Below are 23,172 nucleotides of genomic sequence, written 5' to 3'. Positions count from 1 at the left end.
TGGAAAGGCAGTTTGGCCCTGATGCCATAGCAGCATCGGAAACACCCATGCTGCTACAAGATTTAATCTTTGCAACAAAAACAAAAAACTCTACACTTGCACTATATAAAACGCTACTCAACAGGAAGAAATATGATTTAGAATATGATAGCCAAAAATGGAGTGAAGAGTTAAGGGTACAGATAACAAATAATATATGGGAGCCAAGTATAAAATAAATAGAAATAGCCTCTAAGGATCTGAGATTAAGACTTATTCAACAGAAAATAATATTCAGAGTCCACTGGACTCCAGCAAAACTATACCAGAAGAAAATAACAAGTGCAGACAACTGCTGGAGATGTGGGAGTAAAAAGACGAACTTAGTACATATGTTGATTAACTGCCTGATGATAAGATCATTTTGGTGCGAGGTGAGGATATTTATAACAAGAGTAATAAAAAGAAATTGTTATTTAGAGGAACTGAATTTAATTCTAAATTATATTACGGAAACATGGGAGATTTCAAGGGGTCAAAAAATAAATAAATGGATGTATCGTGCTATATCAGAAGCAAAAAAACTTGTTTTGATGAATTGGAAGAGCTGCAAAAAGATTTCATTGAGCATATGGATTGATAATATGGACAGATTAGCTACATACGAACGAACTGCATGTCGACACAAAATAAGAATGGATAAACATGAAGAAATCTGGAACTAATATTTAAGTGATAAGGCGGATGGTGGTGGGAAGTAGGGGGAGGAGAGAGAGGTGGGAAAATATTGTTTTAAAAGGTGTAGTCATAGGTATATCAGTGTATTCAAATCTGAATTGTCAAATTGTGTTATTATTATTATGGTTTTTATTGTATGTGTCTTTTGCGGTTGATGTTTGTATGGAAAAAATGATTAAACATCTTTTTTTAAAAAAAGAGTCTTTCCCAGCCTGCCTAGAGATACCAGGAACCGAACCTGGAACCTTCTGAATGCAAAGGATGGGCTCTACCACCTAGATTCAACTCCCATTGGTCTCATGCAGAATTCTTTCCCGACCCAAATGAGACATACGAAGGATAGAACTTGGGTCTTCTACAATCGCAGCATATATTCTAATATAGCTCTGCTCTTAACCTTCAGAGGTAGAAGATTACAGGCAAACAAAATTTAAATGGGGGAAGTCCTAACTCTGCAAGAATGTAGTGAGAGAACCTTAAGCAGAAATATGCCCTGGATCAATATGGCTTTCGGCAAACCATTTCACCTATTCATCTAAAACTGTCACTTGCCAAAATGAAACAAAAGAGCAAAGCTGTAATTTACTCACCTTCATGGGCTGTGCAGCAGTTGGGATAATTGGTTGGTGTGTTTGAATGGGTTGGGGGACAGAAGCTGAAGGAGGGGGAGGGGGAGGAGGAGGCTGGGGAGGTGGTGGTGGGGGAAGCTGGGGAGGCACCAGTGTTGGTAATGGCGTCTGGACAATGTGGTCAGGGGTCACAGAAGGAAAGGAATGAGTTGTTTGCACCGGCTGAGGATTTGACTGTGAAGCCTGCGTCTGTGGTGGGGATGATGCTTGAGTTGTATTCTGTACCGTTGATGCTCCAGCCTTGGATGTAACTGTTAGAAAAGGAAGCATCGTCATGTGATGTACCCAGCAAACCTCAACACATGCAAAAACGTAGTTCAAATAGCCCAACCCCCTGCAAGAGAAATCACTGCTATGCCATGGAAATGCTGGGGAGATGTAGGTAAATCAAGAGGCTGCGTAATTGAAAGCCTTGTTACCAGGCTCATTATCTTCAGCTGGCTGATAGCCTAGTTACCTAGTTCATTATCTTCAGCTGTCTGCACAACAGGCTGACCATTCTCAGTGCTGCTTCCAGAATTTTTATTTTTTTTTTATTTTTTTTTGCTAGACCTGCTGTGGGCTCCTCAAGGACTTTGAGCAAGACTGGTTGAGTGTGCACAAAGCTGGAGGCCTTGTGCCCCTCCAGGAGAAACCATTGCTATGCCTTGGAGAAAGGTGGGCAAATAGACTGGCTGTGTGACTGGGAGCCTCATTACCTGGCTCATTATCATCAGCTGAGAAACAGTGACTGCTGTGGCTATTTCTGGGACTGCCTTTGGGGTGCAGGGCATATCCCCCCCCAAAAAACCCCCAATAATAATGAATTTTTGCTTACCCGTGTTACTGTTTTTCCTTTCTTTATAGAGATTGATGTTTGGGGGCTAAACTGTACATGAAATTGGAGATACTGATTCCTACCTCTTCTTAAAGTGACAACCTTCTATTTGGATAGCTTTTGGTTTGTTGGGGGAGAGGCATGGGAAGTATTCTTACCCTGTACATTGGAAAACTGAAGAAAGTGATTTCTATACTCCACTTTCCCAGACTGAGAGCCTATTAGCAGAGATAGATTCTGCCCCCCACCCCAAGACAAAGGGAGTGATTGATGTCAATGCTTTGTTTAAGAGATGTTTCTGCATTGTTACTTGCTGACACTAGGTAATTCTCTCTCCCCGACATGGATACTATACGTACATGAAACACACATGCACAAACTCAAGTTCCTTTCAAGTACAAGCTAATCCACTTTCAAGTACAAGCTAATGACACTGAGCATTGGCTAGTCCAAAAGAAAGGAAAAAAACCCTGCAAACTGAATGGGCAGTACCAATATCAGTACCTGTTTCCTTCTTCCCCCGTCCTCTTCCTTTTGTCTGGACTATAACAATTTCAGTTTCTTCCTGTGTCATTTCAGATATTTTCTGCAGAAAAAGTTTTTCTAGAGCTTCTGCCATTAAAACAATATCATCCCCTGGCTGAACAAACAAAAAATGTAAGAGGTTACACTCATTCATAACTCTGTGATAGCATGGGAATAACAGAATGACGTAGCAATAAATCTGCCTAATTCGTATCAATGACACCTGGATGTGCTGGATGCCATGTTCTGGGGTTGTTTCCAAATTCTATTCAAAGCAAACCCACTGAAATTAATGGACCTAAGTTAATCGTGTCTATAAATTTCAACAGGTCTATTCTGCCTTAGATGAAGACTGGACACAGCCCTTGATACGGATGTATTTATTGCAATGTGATCTTAAGACGTTGTGCAGAGCTTTTAGATTCCAATTTCCAAGCTGCACACTTTCGGGTTCCCTTTAACCACATCATATTCTACACTGTGTCTAATGTAGTCACTTCTGGGTTCTACTTGACTTTCTCCAAATCAAATTTGGCCATTTCAAGTATTTGCCAGCATACGGCTCTCGCCCCCCAACTCACTGTATTTCATTATATACACTTATATCTGCTTTTGAAATGGATTCAATAATATTGTTTTGTTGTAGAGATTTATATCTTGTTTCTTTTTGTTGTTGTTGTTTAAAAAAATCTCAAGGCAGACAAATAGAGTTAAACATTTGGAACCTGCTTGTTTTAAATCTCAATTCTGAAAACTGTTAAAAAGTGAAGAATTTTATCTTCTCTAAATAAAGAATATATTTTAAAAGAAATGTTGCTTCTAGGGCAGGTAGAAGAAGGAAAGTACTGTTGCATGAGAGAAAGTCTCATGCAACGTCACAGACACATCATTTGAAAGCCCAAATATATGAAGACAACATACCTTATTATAGATATAACAGTTTGTAAACATTGTATTGAAGTCCTGGATACATTCTTGAGCATTCCAGTAGTAGTTATTCTCCAAGCGTTTCCTTATTGTTCCCATATCCATAGGAGTTTTAATAATTTTATAATAATCCTGTGGCAACAGAGAGGATTAATTATTATAACTGAAAATTTTACCAGGAGTACTGTATTCAAGGCTTTCAGGTAGAAAAGCTTAAAAAAATTCTCTCTGTCCCAACTTAATATGTCAACATATTTAGTAACAATGTCTAGAAGATAAAATAATTTTAAACTTAGAAGCATTCAGAGTCTTATCAAAACAACTGGCAAAGAGGGAAATCATTCAACCTTTTAATCCTTAGCTATTGTAATATCTATTTATAACTGCTTCTACACAGTCAGACACATTAGTGCTGTATTATTCACATCTTTTACACCCTTTGTAGCTAATGGCAACTTCAGATGCAACATCCATTGGGGGACTGGTGTGGGGACACATGGGTAAAAGAAACCCATTTTAAATCCTTATCCCTCCATAGCTACTTTTAACCAAAGGCAGGATATAGTCCTATCTAGTTCAACCCTCAGTTCCTCTGTGATAAGGGTTTAAAACAGACTTTTAATGTACAGGACAGACGCACACCTAATGGCCGATAGAGCCCAAATTTCATGACAAATAATATGGTAAACCATCAGCTGACTGCTCAAACAAAATAAGGTATCTGCACCCAGTAAACAATGTAAACCAGAACTTTTAAAACAGCATTTCTAATGTTGGGAAGGATTCTGGGGCTGCAGCTCACAATTCCTTTCAATAGTTCTCTTTTCGGACCACCAGTTTAGTTAGCTAGTCTTCAACAACAACAGGACATACTGAAAGACAGGGATTTGCCTGAACTGCATATATAGCTTTAGTAGTCAGGGAATGAAGTAGCCCTGTAAGCATGCTCTGTAACATTTCCAATGGGCTCTGGTAGCCATTTAATTGTTCTTTCTTTGGCAACACAAATTTTCAACAATTTCATGGTCAGAAGCATCCCTGTAGCACCATGCAGTGCTGCGAAGCACAGGAATGATGTGGATCAGGCCCATGAAATCCGGATAGGTACACTGGCCATCACAGTTGTTAAAATCAACCTAATATCCTGACTAGGAAGAATACAAGCTGACCACTGACCAAGCATGCAGAGAAATCTATTTAGGAGTGCTCCAACAAAGGAATGTTGTTTCAAACAGCTTGCAAGATTTCTGTCACACTGCCAAAGTAATGCAGCTGAATAAAATGGTCCCTGAGTGGTGGGGATGCAGCATATCAGTGTCCACATTACTATGGCCTGTTGGTTAGCTAGTAAGTAGACTTTGAGGTCTTATTTTCAGATTTTTCACAGAAGAACCCTTTGGATAACTAACAAGATAAATCATGGAGGCATGGCTAATGTGAGCCAAGTAGTAACAAGGTATCAGAAAAACTAAAAATGAAAATAAAACCTCCCATTTGCCAACCAAAGCAATTATTTAGGTTTGATATGAGGAAAGCTAAGCATCAAGCAAATAAAAATACTCCTATACAATAATTATAAAATAACCTTACCATACAAAAAAATGTTGCTGCCACAATTAATTGAAAACAAATGCTGTGCTACCTGCTATATAGAGCCCAAAGTGATACAACTCCCACCCAGGGGAATTATGTCTACATTAGATACACATTACGGGGAGAGATGTTGGGAACCAGCAATGGCGACTGAAAATATGGGTGGGCACGCCAGATGATAGCCCTTCAAGCATCCTTCCTATGAAATTTAGTTCATTGAGCATAACATATGCTGCTCTCATGCTTCATTTTCTCCCCACCCACATGCCTACTCCTTACTCCATATTACCTGCCTTATTTCCCTCACTTTACTGTAGGCCCATTTGATGCCCCCTTGTCCTATAATGTTCAGTACTTTAGAATCTCACCTGACCGCATGCTTTCTTTAGTCCTGTTCCCAGTCCCTTCAACACTTCTGAAGAAACTTTAACGTTTATGTTTATTTCCGTCCTCATGAAAGTACATTTCTATTCCTCTCCTGTTGACCCCCTAGCCAATTCCGCTGCCACACACATTTTTTTCCACCTTTGGGTTGCTCCTCACCTCCCATCTTCCACAAGCATCCCACCCCATGCCCTCTCACACCACTAAATGTTAAGATACATTGCTGCTCCTTTAATTCTCTTAAGTCTATACTTACAGGGAGGTTTAGTTTGACAGCATCCACAGGCTGCTGGAAAGGCCATGAAAACTGATGTTTCCATAGTGTCTTGAGCACCACTTTGAGCAGATACTGCAGCTGGTTGGTCATACGCTTGGGTTTGTTAGGATTTGAGGTCTCTGGTGGAGGTGGGTTATTAGCTGCAGTACTGCCTTGCTGGGTTTGGCCCTGTGCCTGTGTTGTAGACATTTGTGTAGCTTCTAGTCCATCCCCCATTACTGGTAAATTTCTCAGTCTTGTCCCAGGGCCACTCTCCGCAGACATGCTATTGATCCCATTGCATTCTCCACTAGGCACTCTGTAAAGCAAATGCAACAATATTAAACATGGGTCAGATAAGGTTAACTACACATTTGTGCACAAAACATTTTTTTTTTTGGTGCTTGCTCCCATTTGCACAGAGTAAAAAAAATGAACCCACACAAGTATGTAGCTTGATTCACCCTCTTACTTTGTGAAATCCTACACTAGGCAAGCAACCAAACCATCAGAGTACCCTGAACAAAGCAGGTGTGGAGTCTTCTAGTATAATCCATCTTTTCTCTTCACCAAACTTTACTAAACATTGCCCCTATGAACAAGATCCAAGGCTGTGCTAGCAGGCATGCCAGGGCCTTCCTTTCCACTCCCCCAGCCCCAGAAACAGATTTTGGCAGCATCCAAGGGGCTACAGAGAGAAGCAAAGGAAAGGGAAGTTATTTTACACAAGTTCACAGCATCAGCAGGATGCCATAGCTGGATGTTACTCAAAGTCTTTCACAAAAAATGCCTTTAAAGCATGTTTACCCCACTCCTCAAATGAAAAGACTTTCAGAGTAGCTTACATAAGATCAATTTAAAAAGGCAGTCTCTGCTCACAGGCATGCAATCTAAAAGAAATGACACAAAAGGAAAACAATGAGGAGGGAAGAGGAAGGCAAGTATGTTCAGAAAACAATTCTTAAAGGTACATAATAGTCCTCAATGACCAACTGGTATGGAAACAATTCAGGAACAGAGGGAGCCAAATTGAACTGGTCTCAGCTGAGTCGACTGAGTGGTCCTGCTTTCCATCTCTCCCTCTGCTAGGCACATGTCCTATTTCAGAGGAAAGGGTGAGTGCCACAACTGAAAAGGTCCTCTTCATGATTGCCACAGGATAGTCGCCGTAAATTGATTTATATAACACATTTTCCACAATATACATCTGTATTCAAAGCCGCACAGTTTTTAACAGCTGCAACTAGCAGTGAGCATAGCTTTTCCCTTCCCTCTTTCTGGACTGTTGTTTACTCATGGCAAAAATCTCAATTTTTCTCCCGTACAATGGAAACTTAGCTATTGTTCATTAAAGTTAAACTGGCCATATTTGGAACATTGTATTCAGTTCTGGTTAACAAATCTCAAAAGGGTTAGAACTGGAAAAGATGAAGAAAAAGCAATAAAATGATTAGGAGGTTAGAACACCCTCACTTGCACGGAAAGGCTAAAATGCTTCAGGCTTTTTGGGTGGCTACAGTGGGACAGGTTTATAAAAGCTTTCACTATGTCAAATGATGTTTTTCCTCCTCTCAAAATCCAGAATAGAGTCATTAGGTTAAACTGGCAGTAGATTCAAAATGGTTTGGTGTTTGTTTTTTTAAAGCACTTATTCACATGTCATTTAATTTATAATTTTTTCTACCACACAAAATTATCAAACTTTGGTCCCCAGCTGTTGTTGGACTACAACTCCCATTATCCCTGACTACTGGGTTCTGCTAGCTAGGGATTATGGGAGTTGTAGTCCAACAACAGCTGGGGGCCCAAGTTTGAGAAACACTGCATATGTCCTTAAATAAGAATTCTGGGAAACAATAGCAGAGAGCTGTTGCCTTCATGTGCTGCTTCTGAGTTTCCACCAAAGAAAGAAAGAAAGAAAGAAAGAAAGAAAGAAAGAAAGAAAAGGATGTTGCTGGCTGCTGTTGGAAACAGGAAGCTGAATCAGATAGATCCTTGGTCTGATTGAGCAGGATTCTCACACTACTCCCTTTTCCTTACCATACCTTCAACCAGCATGAACCAGTTGGAAAGTTCAGCAGCTATTACTGTCATATCAAAAAGTGGCATCAGTGGTGGAAAAGGTAACAGAAGTATCACTTCCCACTCTTCCACCCTGGTGGTGCAGAACACTTCAAGGGATGGCCCAACTTGTATTTTTAAATTCTTCCTTCATAATGAAAGGTGGGTAAGAAATCAAATAACAAAATTAAATCAGTATCCCCATTTGCTTTTAGGGAAGAAGCAAAAACTGTTTTTGTTCAACAGGTTTCTGCAAGACATTGCTTTTAAGGATGTATAATTGTTGCCTGTTTTCTATTTTTGTTTTTTTATTTGTTACCTTATTATTGTTTTAACATTTGTAAAGCAACATGATTACATTTTAGTAAAGTGATGATAAAATGTCAGAAATAATCTGATAACACCATTGCAATTCTTTTATCAAAAAGCAAGAAAAAGGAAATTTTCAGCATTCAGTCTTAAACAGAAAAATTCTTCAAACACTATCTCAATTTTTAAAAAATGCTACTTAACTCTTTTTTATGTTCTTTTAGGAAATGCCTTGAACAGCCCAGATCCCTTTTAAACAGTGCAATACACAAGGAGTGTCAGGAGAGGGTGCTAAAAGACTGGAACACATAATCTAGCCCAAATTTCCTAATTCTCTTATCTCATATACACAAGCTATAAAAGCTATGTGTATCATTTATGCATTTGAATTATTATTTCTTAGACTGTTAACATTCTTAGACTGCCCTCCTATAAAGAACATGTAATTTCTAATAAATGACAACTGTGAATTGGTTATTAAAATTACTTGAAATGAAAGAAACTGAAGCAGCGCCCTAAGTGGATCCTGATCAGTGAGATCCAGTATGCCAAAGGAGACATCTGCAACAGGGAGGCACCAAGCCTTCTTGATCTCAAAACCATGGGTGGCTAACCTGTGGCTCTCCGAATGTCGTTGAACTACAACTCCCATTATCCCTATCATGCTGGCTGGAGCTGAAGGGAATCGAAGGGCGACAAGTTAGCCACTCTCATGAGCAGCAGCTACATTCAGACATCAAACTATGCTTCAATGTGACAGGGTCATACATAGGTGAGTGTTAGGATCCAATGATGCCCCTTCCCTCTCCTCTGGTTTAGCTACAAGATAATAAACTTTTGCTTCCAAATTCAACAACCCACAGTTTCACATTTTGTCTGAGCATTGCTGTCAACTTTTCCCTTTTCTTGCGAGGAATCCTCTTCAGAATAAGGGAATTTTCCTTTAAAAAAGGGAAGCGTTGGCAGCTATGTGTCTGAGCTCTATAATATGACCAGTCAACTTCAAATGATGGGTTATGAAGTTTAACTATCCAGTTTCATTTATTAAATTTCCTCCCAATGAGCCCATGGTGGTCTGTACCTCTGGTTTATCTATATAACACTATGCCAAGATTTTGTAAAATAAAGTAAATGCTAGCTAACTTCTCGTCCCGGCTGGAGGTGATGAGGAAGTATGTGTGTCCGCGACTTTGGTCATACTGCTTCCTGCTCACGAACATAGTGCTAAATCATGGTTCAGCACTGCATGCGAACTGGGCCTTTGTCAGGTTTGACAATATGACAAGGGGTGGTTAATAAAAAGTAAAGTGAAAGCTTTTGAATTCCTACTTGCAACCATGCCACATGAAAAGAGGAGGGAAGTGATTGAACCTAAAGTTTGTCTAAGCTCATTCCTGACAGGCTAAACCATGGATTACTCTGACCTGTGAATGTAGCTGCAGTATTGGTATAGTTTGCACACAGCTCCAGAGCATGGTTTAGTGCTCCAGGTGTAAACTGGAATGAGTTCAACCTCAGGCTTACACACTCCATCCTCCCATATGACTAGGTGGTTTTGCTAGTATTTAGTTTTACTTTCTCATCATGCTGTCTTACAACCAGGACTATGGTTTATCACAGACTTAGTTTCAAAACAAGCCCAAGGCTTCATTCCAGGTTGTGCACAAAGCACTAAACCATTATTATCAGTACTGAGGCTCAACTCTACCTTTTGCAAGCTTTCTGCTTCCTTATGACCGCCTACATCAGGCTTGTGAAGCCAAGGTGTTTGTTCCTTGTTCTTTTACTTTGACACTTAGCCTGTGGCCACAATACAACACTGGGAGTTGAATCTACAGTGCAATTTTATGTTTGTTTACTCAGAAGCATGACTCACACCTAAACACAGAATATTGCATACCATTTCTTTTATTACAATAGAAAAAAAATTTTTTTTTAGTACCTAGTTTACAGACCCCCTGAAGCTCATTCAAGAACCACAGGTTAAGAACCCCTGCCTTACAGAATTAACTACTTTTAGCAGAGACTGAATGAAATTCATACAAATTTGAAAACACTGCTATAAACTGTGAATTAATGCACTTCCACACTCTATTAGAATAGCAAAAGTAATGTAAAAAGGCAGGCTCTAGATGCAGAAGTAATTTACAAACAGGAGGTTCAAATTATATGAACCTGGCTTGAGAGCAGTACATGTGAAAAGGATCTAGGAGTCTTGGTTGACCACAGACTTGACATGAGCCAACAGTGTGACGCGGCAGCTAAAAAAGCCAATGCAATTCTGGGCTGCATCAATAGGAGTATAGCATCTAGATCAAGGGAAGTAATAGTGCCACTGTATTCTGCTCTGGTCAGACCACACCTGGAGTACTGTGTCCAGTTCTGGGCACCACAATTCAAGAAGGACACTGACAAACTGGAACGTGTCCAGAGGAGGGCAACCAAAATGGTCAAAGGCCTGGAAACGATGCCTTATGAGGAACGGCTAAGGGAGCTGGGCATGTTTAGCCTGGAGAAGAGGAGGTTAAGGGGTGATATGATAGCCATGTTCAAATATATAAAAGGATGTCACATAGAGGAGGGAGAAAGGTTGTTTTCTGCTGCTCCAGAGAAGCGGACACGGAGCAATGGAGCCAAACTACAAGAAAGAAGATTCCACCTAAACATTAGGAAGAACTTCCTGACAGTAAGAGCTGTTCGACAGTGGAATTTGCTGCCAAGGAGTGTGGTGGAGTCTCCTACTTTGGAGGTCTTTAAGCAGAGGCTTGACAACCATATGTCAGGAGTGCTCTGATGGTGTTTCCTGCTTGGCAGGGGGTTGGACTCGATGGCCCTTGTGGTCTTTTCCAACTCTATGATTCTATGATTCTATGATTCTATATAAGGTACAAGTATCATTAATGCATTATGGTTCTCAAAGCAGGAGACAGGCCTTGTGAGGCAAGTTTTAAGGATGGGAAGTTTCTACACTTTGTTCCCTAAACCAATGCACTGTGTTCAGTGGTTTAGCTTTGACTGAAAGCTCATTTTTTCATCATACTGCTTTCTTCTTGGAACTTTTAAATCTTTCTGTGACAAGATCCTGCTTCCACCCTTTTATTTTGGTCTACTTAGCTCCATACCTGAAATGATGAGCAACTGTAGTATTTTATTTAACCTCTGTCAGCTTCAATCCATTTTAAATCAATGCATGTTATGTTTCCCCAACAGTTTTATTCACGGTGGAAAACAGGTACAAAAGAAAGAGATATTTGACACTATTGTTGTAGCATCTCTCCTTTGGCTTTGTATGTAATGATTCCAGCACAAACACACATAATCATTAACTGTGAACACACAGCAGCACCAGAGAATGCAGAAGTTGGCCATCACTGCTCCAGGTCAAGAAAGGAGAGTTGAGTGAATAATTACTACATGTTGCCCCTATCAAACTAATGTCCTAGCATGATTACACAGAAATAAGGTTTGGCTAGAAAAGTGAGAAGTGCAACATTTGCCTTGCCTAACAAAAAGCAAAAGGACAGAGGTCAACCTACAAGGTTCCTCAACAGAATCCTGTTTTTCTTAACTATCCCTGGAGTAAGTGCATACAATTACCAAGCTGATTCATCCCCTATGTGCAGATTTCATGGCCAGCAAGAAAATCAATACTTCAGACTAACATGACATTCTTATTGTTACAAAAGGAGGGGTACCATGACATTTCCTGTTATATCCAAGTCGAGAGACTGTAGTTTAATCCTGATTTAATGATTTCAGATCTTGATTTTTAGTTTGAAATCAAACCATTGTCTCTTAAGCCTACATGATTACAAATACATCTCCTGTCCCCAAAAGAAAATGGATTGGCAATCTCTTATAAAATCCCAGAAAGTAAGGGTGATTACAACGGTCAAGTACTGAACGTCCTCACTTAGCACAAGCCACTTTGGTCCTCCAATGGGCTCCACATAGCACAGCAGTTAGGAACCTCCAGCCCACAGACAAGGCGCTGCAGGAATCTTAATGTGGTCTACAAGGCTGTCTCCTTGAAATAATGCCTATTTGCCCCACACCTGTGATTTCAGGTGTAGGGGCAGGTGAAAGCAAGGCTTCAAAGGAACAACTGAAAGCCTTAAAGGTGTGCTCCTGATAGTTCCTCTGCAAGTGAGGTTTGCTGTAAATGCTAATTTGGTGCTGACAGCAAGCCCCACTGGGATCAGCTGCTCTACAGAGTTCTCAATCAAAAACTTCATAGTTCAGCCCATAGGGAGCTTGCGCTAAGAGCTGATCAGAGAAATACTTCATTTTCCCACATGGTTGGATTTCAACAGTTGAAACCAAATCACACAGGCAAAGAAAAACACTCCACCAGAAAATACAGTGATTGACAGATGAGCAACCTATCCCACAGACCAAAGTGGCATGCAGGCATTGGGGGACGTCTGAACCTGTCCACTGGCCAGATCCAGTTTTCCACCCCCAAGACAGGAGATAACCAGACTATAACCTGGACCTGTAAACACACCTTCCTTTTGAGTACTCAGGTGATAACTTTTAAATTGAGCATTGAATTAGTCATTAACATTGCAGTCACGTACATATACTTGTTTTTGCCTTTACACTGTCTTGTGATTGGACCATTTTGCCATCTCATTTATCTCATGCACTGGCAAAGGGGTGGGATTATTAAACATCTGAAGCAAAAAAGGAAAAGGAAATCCAAGCAGAATGGGTAGAAGCTAGTTTGGACTCTTAGCCAAATAATGCTGATAGTAGGTGAGCTATGATTTGATCCAGGGAAGGAACTTGCGTCCTTAAGCCAAGCTGCATACTGAATATCATTTAGAAGTGACTAAGTTGTGCCCCAACTGTTGAAGAGTTCCTGTGTGCACAGTCGTGCTCTATAACTTAATACACATTGGTAGATCACAAGAACTCTAGTGCAAAACAGTAAGGCAATAGAATACTGAAGTTGGCCCACTCCTGGTCCCTTGAACAGTCAAATATTATCAATTAGATGCTAATAAACTTTTTAAAAACCTAATTGGTATGCTCTCTGCTGTGGGCTGGCTGACTTATATGCACAAAAGTGGGAACCACAAAATGCAAGCCTGAAATTGTGGCAGTCACCTGTTATTTCCATGAGCAGCACAATATGCACTGTTTGCATACAGAACATAAAACCTTCACAAGCACACACAATGAAATTAGACATGGTGGCAATTCAAGGCTTATAACTCTGTAAGTTGTTCCTGTTCAGAGACCGCTGCTGTTAAGCAAGAGGTCAGCTAGGGAAATTAGGTCCAATTGTTTAACTGGAAGCACAAAAGCAAAAAAGTTACAAGGCAGATAATGACAGTTCCTATGTAAATACATTGTAACAGGCCCCGATTCCTGCACTGTTGGGAAGTAAGGGGCCCTTACTACTGCAATTCTATCAAACGGTCACACGATTCATTTTGAAATTCCTGACTTCATGGAATATTTGGTAATATTTGATTATGGTCAAATAAACACTGTAGTGACTAAATTAACTAGCCTATCAACTCTGGTCTATGTATTTCTCATATAACTGGATACTATATTCCATATACAAATCTAAATCTGAATATATTTGAAGGCATTCCATTCAACCCTATCTGTTATTAAATGATAGGATCAATTAATCAAGGTCTATGGAATAATGTGTAAAGAGGGAAGAGAAATTTCTCTCTCACTGGAAGTGAGAGCAGTCTAATAAGAATAAATGGCAGTGGGTTCATAACATAAGACACGTTTGCACATAATAATAAGCACAGAGGTATTGGCTTCCCCTCATGGTTTGTTTAAAGAGAAATAAACAGGTTGCATGAAATGCTAACTCAGTGCTGTGGTTTGCTTCTTCCTTCCTTGGCAAAAGTGAAGAGTGTGATTTGAGTAGCCTGCACCAGAACATAGCTTGTTCATGGTCAGCCAGTATGTTTGTAACTAAGGGTTACCATAATGTGCCAACCAGGCTGCAGAGGTGTTTCTTCACGTAGGACATAATAAATCTAGATATACAATGCAACAATGTATGGCAAAATTGTTGCCAATTTTCACGACTTTAAAAAAGGATTGGACAAAGTCACTGACTAGTAGGCACAGCATACAAAAGCATTGGGAATATTGCTATTTAAACACTTTATGAGTATGTACTAGGTATTAGGGTCAATCTGAAGCAGGACCACCTGGGTGAATTTTACCCTTATGCTTTTCATATAATCAGTTATCCATATATCCATATATAACCATATATCTTTATGATGATTTTATATAATCCATGCTTGAATCATGAAGGCTTTTGCAGAGCTTAAAGCAAATTGCTTAGATTTGAAAAATCCAAAAGGACCTCTGCCCCAGTTCTCTCCCCTTGTTCTTCTTATGTCCTCAATGTCTCGCCAACATAAGGGGGGAAGCAATAAATCTGATATGCTGGCACATTTCTCCTGTCCAGGCAGGGTCCTTAGCAGCTAAAACAGGAAAACGCTAACCACAAATGTCCCCGTATAGCAGATGTTGCGTAGGAGAGCTATCAACAGCGTAATGGCCGAATAAAGTTCCTTTCTCCTTAGGTTTCCTTTCTCCTTTCTTACCATAAAGCAGGGGAAAGGTCGAACTGATGTACAGACTGAAGAAAGCAGAAGTTGGGAGGGAACTCTTTACATGATCAGGGGACAAGGCTTGAATGCACTCATTGGTTTTATTTTTGCTGCCGTGTCCGATTGTATTCGATTATGTCATGTATGTACTCAGGTATAAAGCCTCAGGGCGCTAGAGCTGGGGTGCCCAGTCTCTGGAAACGATTCCACTGGGTCAATTATTGCTCAGCAATAAATATCACTTTCTTCTTCTCCATTGCTGCGCCTGTCAATTCTTGGACACAATTTGAGTGGGTCACAGGTACTTTAAAAATCCTTGCAACAAATCAACAAGAAATGGCCATTGCCATGGGGTGACATCCAGCATCATGCAAGCAGATTCCCACTTGTGCAGCAAGACTTCTGCTTCCTTTCCTCTCACCCCATATGTACAACCTGAATGCTAGATTGACCTTTAGTTTAATTCAATAAAAGAAATCATCCTTCCATAGAAATTAATGGATCTAAGTTAGCTATGTTCATTAATGTCAATGGACCTACTCTAAGTAAGACTAAATTTGGATACAACCCTATGTATGCTGTTACAGTACTCCAACTAATTGGTTTCTAGTGTAATCCTTGATATCAAACTCCTCACATGTGGTTAAACAATGTCTAGCAGGTTACAGGGTAGCTGCGAAGTCTTGAATTGCCGGAATCCAGCAGAAAGAGATATATAAGAATGTTTTACCCTTTCTGGTGCTTCTAGGCCAGTGCTTTTCTACTGCTGGATAACCTTCCTGGTTGTATTTATGTGCCAACTTAAGGACCCTTGCGGATCAGCCACAAAACCCACAGATACATGCCCAAATCATTAATACATGAAACACCTATCCAAAAATCTTCCCAAACCTGCCATCCTCCCATTAGCCTCAGGAAGCAGGTCCAAAACATCTAGAAGGGCATCTCTACACCATGTCCCAGGCATTAAAAAAAACTACACTAAGCAGAGGCTATGTGGCATGAAAAACAGTTAAAACACAGTATTTGTAAATCAGAAATGGAAGAGGTGTTTAAAAATAGCTAGTTTTAAAAAGAACTACCAACATGATCTCCTGAGATGTTATTGGACTCTAACACTGATCCAACCCAGCCAGCATGGCCAATGGTCAGGAATGACAGGGGTTATAGCCAAACATCTTGCCAGCAACACCTACCCTACCCTAAGTATTATCAGCTTTTATTTTTATTCCCTTAGTCATATACAGTATTCTGCAAAAAAATTCCTTGCTCAAGGATGTAACTAGCCTGGACCATGATGTAACACCACCACACAGTGCGGTTTTTAACCCCAAAAGAGGATGGCTTAATAACAATGCTAAGCCAAACTGTGCAACAGTACATCATTGGTTCAAAAAACGTTTGTGCATAACTGATTACAACTACTACAGTGGTACCTCGCAAGACGAATGCCTCGCAAGACGAAAGAGTTTTTCATTTTTTGAGTTGCTTCACAAGACGAATTTCCCTATGGGCTTGCTTCGCAAGACGAAAACGTCTTGCAAGTTTGTTTCCTTTTTCTTGGGTTTGCGAAGGTAGGAGCTGTGCTGCCATTCCTATGGGAAACCGTGCTTCGCAAGACGAAAAATTCGCAAGACAAAAAAACTCGCAGAACGAATTAATTTCGTCTTGCGAGGCACCACTGTATTATCAATTTGTTTCTGGATAGCAATTCTATATTGCTACAGTGGGGACTGGATGGAAAGGGAAGAGCAGAAAGAAGAATGGCTCCCTTTAGAAAAAGTTCTCAAAACTGTTCGAATGGGCATAAATTGCTGACAACTGTGATCTCTAACAATGCTATTTTGCTCCCTTAAAAAAATGGGCAATGAGAGACCTAGAAGCCAGGTATGCCACCCTCACTACCTATTTACAGTCTCTTGAATAAATAAAAAGGAACATTTAGAAGTAGAAATAAGATTGAGACTGGAATGTAGAAAGCTGTCTTCTACGGATTCAGACCACTGGGTCCATCTAGCTCAGTACTGTCTATCTACATTGACTGGCAATGGATCACCAGGGTTTCAGACAGGAGTCTCTCCCAATCCTAACTGGAGATGCCAGGGATTGAAATGAACACTAAAGCGGATGTAGGAAGAGAGTCAAGGTAATCTGTTAATTTTCAGTAGTTAAAAAGTTACCATAAATATTTTATAATACGCTTTTATTTATTATATTTAAAATTAGTTACAAGTTTTATACTGAGAAGTCCATAAGGCAGCAATAAATTGAAGAGATGGTATAACCACAAAAACCCAAGATCGATAAAAATGGCTATACTCTAACATTTACTTAAAATTACTCAGTCACCTAAATAAAAGTCAAAATGTCATATTCTTTTCTTGTGCTCAGGTTAACATTGATGTTTCTCCTCACTTGATTTTTCATAAAAGGTTTTTATTGTCTGAACACTTAACACAAGTCAGCATAAAGGAAGATTCTGGAAACCTCATTAGGACTGATCATGCAACTGAACAAGAAACATCATATCAAACAGCAAGTTAAATATGTCTTACAATCCTAGCTCCAAATTTTAATGAGATGTTTCTGGTCCTTACGTTTTTCATGGAAAAAACCCAAAATTGTGTAAAATTAAGCTTTTCAATGTGTTTTCAACTATGATTAGTGTATAGTGGCATGATAACAGAATGGATCAAGTACAGAATCCACCAAAATTCAAAATTAGCTAAACATATAGTACATGAAACATAAATAAAATGGTACATATTGAGTTTGTATATTTTAGCTAGAATTCCAGATGAGTTTACATAATTTTAAGGGGACAGAATTCCAAAACCCCTGTATAAAGTTTATTCAAGATTTACTATTTCTCTAAAGAAAAATAGCTATATGAAGCTTCAGTACTGAAGTCCTCCTGCAGCTAGCAGGCCTGTCTTCATTCTGGCCCTCCCTAACAATGTGAAAATCTCCTTGAAAATCTCAACATATAGAAGAATTGAACATGGGTATCTTCTCCCATAAATGTCTACAATCTTAGCACCTCTCACTTTACACCACAAATTACCAACATCTGAAGTCTCAAACTAACCTTCGTGAGCAGTCATGAGCAACCTGACTTCACCATTAGGTTAGCACCATCTAGCAGTAAGGACTTCATCATTATGGAGCGCATGCATTTAGGTACAAGCCACAATAAATTTCTTTTAGATGGATTATAAGAGAGAAAGATTTTTATCTTCATAGTAAAATGTATCAATAATTTTTAATGTATTTTTATTAAAGATTTATTGGTTTACAAAAGTATGTGCAATGTCTCTTTTTTCAAGTTACAGATATTAGTGTTACATCAGGAAGAAAAGGGGGGAAAGAGATGGAGGGGCAGAATGGTGAGTGGGAGTGTGTCAGGTGGCGATGTTTCTATTTTACTTAATGTATGTGTGGGGTTTTGTGTCAGCGTCGCTTGTGCAGGTTCTCTTTGCTATTCGCTTGTGTTCCTCTGGTGCTGAGAGGTTAGGGGTTGGCCTAGGGTGTAATTGTTCATTCGTGATTGGCTGTGGTGAACTTTGTTTTCATGTGTGAGTGGGGTAGGTGGATGTTTTGGATCAGGTTAGCCATATTGATTTGTATGCTGTTGGTGGATTCTTGTCGTCGTCTTGTTGGGCTATGTATATGATAAAGGGGAGCCATACTGGGGTGAAGGCGTCTTCTTCTATTTGTCCCCGTGTCAGTTTCAGTGTACTGGTTAATTTTTCTAGTAAGGCTGTTTTCCATACCATTTGTTACCATTGGTCCATGCTTACTCTTGACAGGTCTCTCCAGTGTCTGGTTATGATGTTTCTGGTTGCTGAGAGTAGGTGGGTTATGAGTTAAATGTATCAATAATTTAAGGCAGACTAGGGAGCCTCAGGTTACATCCAACTAAGCTGTCCCATTTCTGCAGGTTGAAAGCCTTGTTTGTGTGACTTCCTCACCCTCTCTTCTCTACACACCCTTCCAAATCTGCTTCAGAGGTTTTGGGAAAACCCCAGAGCAGATCTGTGGATGCTGTAGGGGAAGAAGTCCCATTGCACAGGTGGAAGTACTTGGGCCAATGGCATAACTTCTTTGGATACAGGCTTTAGGGCCAAATGAGGCCTTCCAGGCTGCTCTATTCGCTCCACAGGATTATCTCTAGGCCATAGTCCTTTTCAGGCTACACCCCTCGCTGGCTGTGCTCTGTACCCTCCTTGAATACTTTTGCTTAGTTGAAAGTGTCCTGGACTTATGATAATGACTCTAGGTTGCCTGAGTTTTTGTGTGGCTGAAATGCAAAAGCAAGCCTAATAGACAAAAATCAGCAAAGGTTCAGGGTTACTATAATACAGGAGTGGCCAACTCCAAAGAGACTGCGATCTACTCACAGAGTTTAAAAACTGGGAGTGATCTACCCCATTTTTAGGGGTTCAGGTCAAACATTTTGAGCTTTTTTAAGGACGGAAAGCCCTGTTTTGGGGGGTTCAGGTCTAAGTTGTTGAGCTTTTCTTAGGGGAGCCAAAGTTGTTGAGCTTCTTTCGGGGGAGCCAGTGATCTACCAGTGATCTACCACAGATGTCCAGTGATCTACTGCTTGGACGTGCCTGCTATAATACATTAAGATTATAAGTCAAGCCAGGGGGTGACAAGAATGGAATGAGTCAACAACTTGGAAGATGCAGAAAATATTTCAGCTGGGATGAGGAGGAGTGAAGACTCAAAGTAATAATGAGGGAGAAAATGGAGCACCTCCAGGAAGACTAATCAGGAATACAGATATCACAATGAAGTGTTCATATAATGTGGAATCAAAATAAGAGAACAACAGAACAAAATGAACTATGAGGCAGTTAACATCCAAGATGAAAGCAGTAATTTGGAATTTTTTCTGTACACATTCCAAGTTGTTCCAGTTCATTAAATAGCTTGCATGATACTGATCAAATAACTTAAGGAACAGCAAGATGCTTACATCTTAACTACATTCACTAACTAGGCACATACTGCAGATGTTTGACAGTACACCAGTTGACCAAACTGGGGCCACGGTTTGGGAGTTCCAGGGCAAGCTACCCTCAGTGGTTCCCTCTCAATGATGCCCACCCCCTGCACCTGCTAATTGGAGGACAGGTGCATGCCTGCCCCAGGTGGTGCATCAAACAAGTACCAGGGTAACACGGCACAAATTAACTTGCCCATGCCATAATGTTGATTACATTGGAGCAGTGCTAGGGAGGACAGGTGCATGGACCAGGAGCTTCACTCATCAATACCAATGGGCTCCACCTCCATACACATGTTGGGAATGGCACTAGCATAATGAACAAGGTGGTGGTGAGTAAAGATGCACTACATAGGGTCAGCCATTCCCCCAGGTTGAGCCACATCCGCTATGGTGGTAGCAGTGAGTCCTGTTGGGGTTCCATCATTCACTCAAGTGTGCCATGTACTGGTGCTGAGTTAGTGACCAAAATATATTCAAGGCTAGCTTAACCGGAAACACTCTTTGGCACTTCCCTCAAAAGACGTCTACCTAATTAGGAACACAGGCACAGCCAGATGTGTCAACAAAAAATAACGAGCATTTATGAGGCCATTTTTGTTTAAGTTGTTTTTTTTTTTTTGGTAGAGATGTCCCAGGATGTTTCCAAGATTGGCTCGTTTCCACTCAGCTTGCTAAATTCCAGAAACCTTAGAATCTCACACAACAAAACAACATTTTACTGTAAATAATCAGTACAAGATGACTCACTCAGCTGTCATTGTACTAGTACCAAATCTACCGTATTTTTTGCACCATAACACTCACTTTTTTCCTTCTAGAAAGTAAGGGGAAATGTCTGTGCGTGTTATGGAGGAAATGCCTACGGATGGCATGCCTACGGATTTTCCTCCTCTTAAAAACTACGTGCGTGTTATGGTCGGGTGCGTGTTATAGAGCGAAAAATACGGTAATTTTTTTTTTAACTCTTTCAAACTATCAGCCATCCAATACCATTAACATACAAGAGCCTCGCCTCACAAGATAACCCAGGGTGGATACGCAAAAGCAGAACACCAAATTTTCATATACGAAAACACAGTAAGTAACATATATACAAACACATTACCTTGAGGCAGAGTTTATCCTTGTCTGATTTCTCTCCTGTTTTCACTCTCTAATCTCCATTTTTTACACTTAACTACGAAGTGTAAATCTGCACAAAAAATAAAATATTAGATTAGTATAAAATAAAAAGAAATCAAGAAACAAAAATACAGTTTAACATTTCAAGTTCAACTTATGAAATTGTGAGGCATCTTTAAATTCAAATCCAGCCATGTAATTTCACTATCTTGAAAAGGGATGTTATGAAGGTGAGAAATGCTTTACTATGGCAGCCCAAAAGTGTTCTGGTTTCATCAATGGTCAGTGAAATGCCTTTAGTAAAGCTTGTAAGCAGGGTATGAACACATTTACAATATCTCAATTTTTGCCCCCAGCATTAAGAGTTAGAGCTGTTTTGGCAGGCAGCTGTAGATGGATGTAACCTCTGTGCAGGACAATCCTATGTTGACCATTGCGGTTATTTGTGTTGACTTAGAAGTTACGGTTCACCTGCCAGTTACCACCATTTGACACATTAAACACAACTACCAAGGGTAAAGGCTTAAAAAACGGATTTACTCCTCCAATACCAAACAGATCAGAGCTGGAGAAAATATAGCAAAGAGGAAATCATTAGTCTTTTTTCTCCCACGTTCCTACTAAACAGCAGAAAGGGAGGCCTGAACATTTATGTTGAAGCTTTAGTCAATTCACCTTCTCCACACTGTGCATGATTTTATACACTTCTTACTCATCTTTTCTCTAAACTAAAAAGCCCCAGATGTTATAACCTTTGCTCATAGGGGAGTTTCTCCATCCACGTGATATTTTTGGCTGCCTTTTCTCCCACTCTCATAACACTAGAACTTGATGCCATCCTATGAAGTTGAATGTTTGAATAAACAGAAGAACTTCTCCACACAGCACATATTAGAACTATGGAGTTGCTCCCACAAGATTTAGTGATGGCCACCAATGTGGCTTTAAAAGAGCATTAGCCAAAGTCATGGAGAATAAGACTAACAATAGCAACTACCCAGAACAGCTCTCTGTTTTACTTCCCCTCTTGGATGAACTGTGCCTTTGAATACCAATTGCCAGGAAGGAATCACAAATTGAGATAATGCTATTGCACTCAGGTCCTCCTTGTTGGTACCTGACCTTTAAAGCCCTAAAGGGCCTCAGGCCAGTATACCTTACAGAGAGTCTCCACCCCCATCTTTCAGCCTGAGGTCCACTTCCGAGGGTCTTCTGGCAGTTCCCCCATTGCGAGAAGTGAAGCTACAGGGAAACAGGCAGAGGGCCTTCTTAGTAGTGGCGCCCTCCCTGTGGAACACCCTCCAACCAGATGTCAAGGAGATGGAGATAAAGAACTACACAAGTTTTAGAAGACATCTGAAGTTCCTGTATCAGGAACTTTTTATTGTTTGACATTTCATTATTATTTTTCTTTTGCTAGAAGCCACCCAGAATGGCTGGAGAAACCCAGTCAGATCGGAGGGGAATAAATATTAACAACAACAACAACAACAACAACAACAACAACAACAACAACACAACGCCTTTCCAGAGGCACCTGGTTGGCTATGGTGAGAACAGAATGCTGTACAAGATGGACCTTTGGCCTGATGTAGCAGGGTATTTCTTATGTTCCTAGAATCATAAAACCATAGAATTGTAGAGCTGGAAGTGAACATGAGATTCATCTAGTCCAACCTCCTGCAATACAGGAATCTTTTGCCCAATGTGGGCTTGAACCTATGACTCTTAAGATTAAGCATAAGTTTCTTAAGCATAAGAAACTCATGCTCTACTGACTGACCTATCCCAGAGTCTGTTAGGTGATAATACTATTCTGCCTTGAAAACACATGATTTGGGTGATCATGGTTGTATTAAACAGCACCATTAATGGCTTTCAACAGAGCTGTCAAACATGGCAATGAATGATACCTTTAGAAATATACCACATGCCCTGGGATAAAAGTTATTCAACTGCCAATAGTGAATGACTTCTATTTAAGGAGGAAACCAAACATCATATCACAATGATCTAGTAAACTCTTTCATCAACACCTTTTAAAATATTTTTTACCCACAATTGTGTCTCCACGTATCTGAACCGGTTACAAACTTTCCTTGAGTCAACCATTTATTGGCAATGATCCTGATGAAGTTAGTTATCTCACTGATTTTATCTGCTAAGTGTCATTCAGGGAAACAAGGGAACCAATTACTACACCACCTCATGTA

The 23,172-nt window shown here is 40.1% G+C and overlaps 1 protein-coding gene across 8 annotated transcripts in view; it reads right to left on the bottom strand.

Moving 5' to 3' along the window:
• The window catches only part of BRD4 (bromodomain containing 4), a 78,754-nt gene that overhangs the window by 37,868 nt on the left and 17,714 nt on the right, over positions 1 to 23,172 (bottom strand). For all 8 annotated transcript variants that reach the window (XM_083490703.1, XM_083490708.1, XM_083490706.1 and 5 more), the window contains exons 2-6: positions 20,943 to 21,029; positions 5,849 to 6,167; positions 3,610 to 3,747; positions 2,668 to 2,803; positions 1,308 to 1,597 (exon numbers count right to left, since the gene is read on the bottom strand). In XM_083490703.1, coding sequence (XP_083346829.1) covers positions 1,308 to 1,597; positions 2,668 to 2,803; positions 3,610 to 3,747; positions 5,849 to 6,133 — 849 coding nt within the window. In that variant the 5' untranslated portion in view covers positions 6,134 to 6,167; positions 20,943 to 21,029. The remainder of the gene's footprint in view (positions 1 to 1,307; positions 1,598 to 2,667; positions 2,804 to 3,609; positions 3,748 to 5,848; positions 6,168 to 20,942; positions 21,030 to 23,172) is intronic.

The sequence above is a fragment of the Podarcis liolepis genome, assembly GCF_965112155.1.
Source record: "Podarcis liolepis genome assembly, chromosome: 2".
Lineage (NCBI taxonomy): Eukaryota > Metazoa > Chordata > Lepidosauria > Squamata > Lacertidae > Podarcis > Podarcis liolepis.
This window is presented reverse-complemented; position numbering and strand designations above follow the sequence as displayed.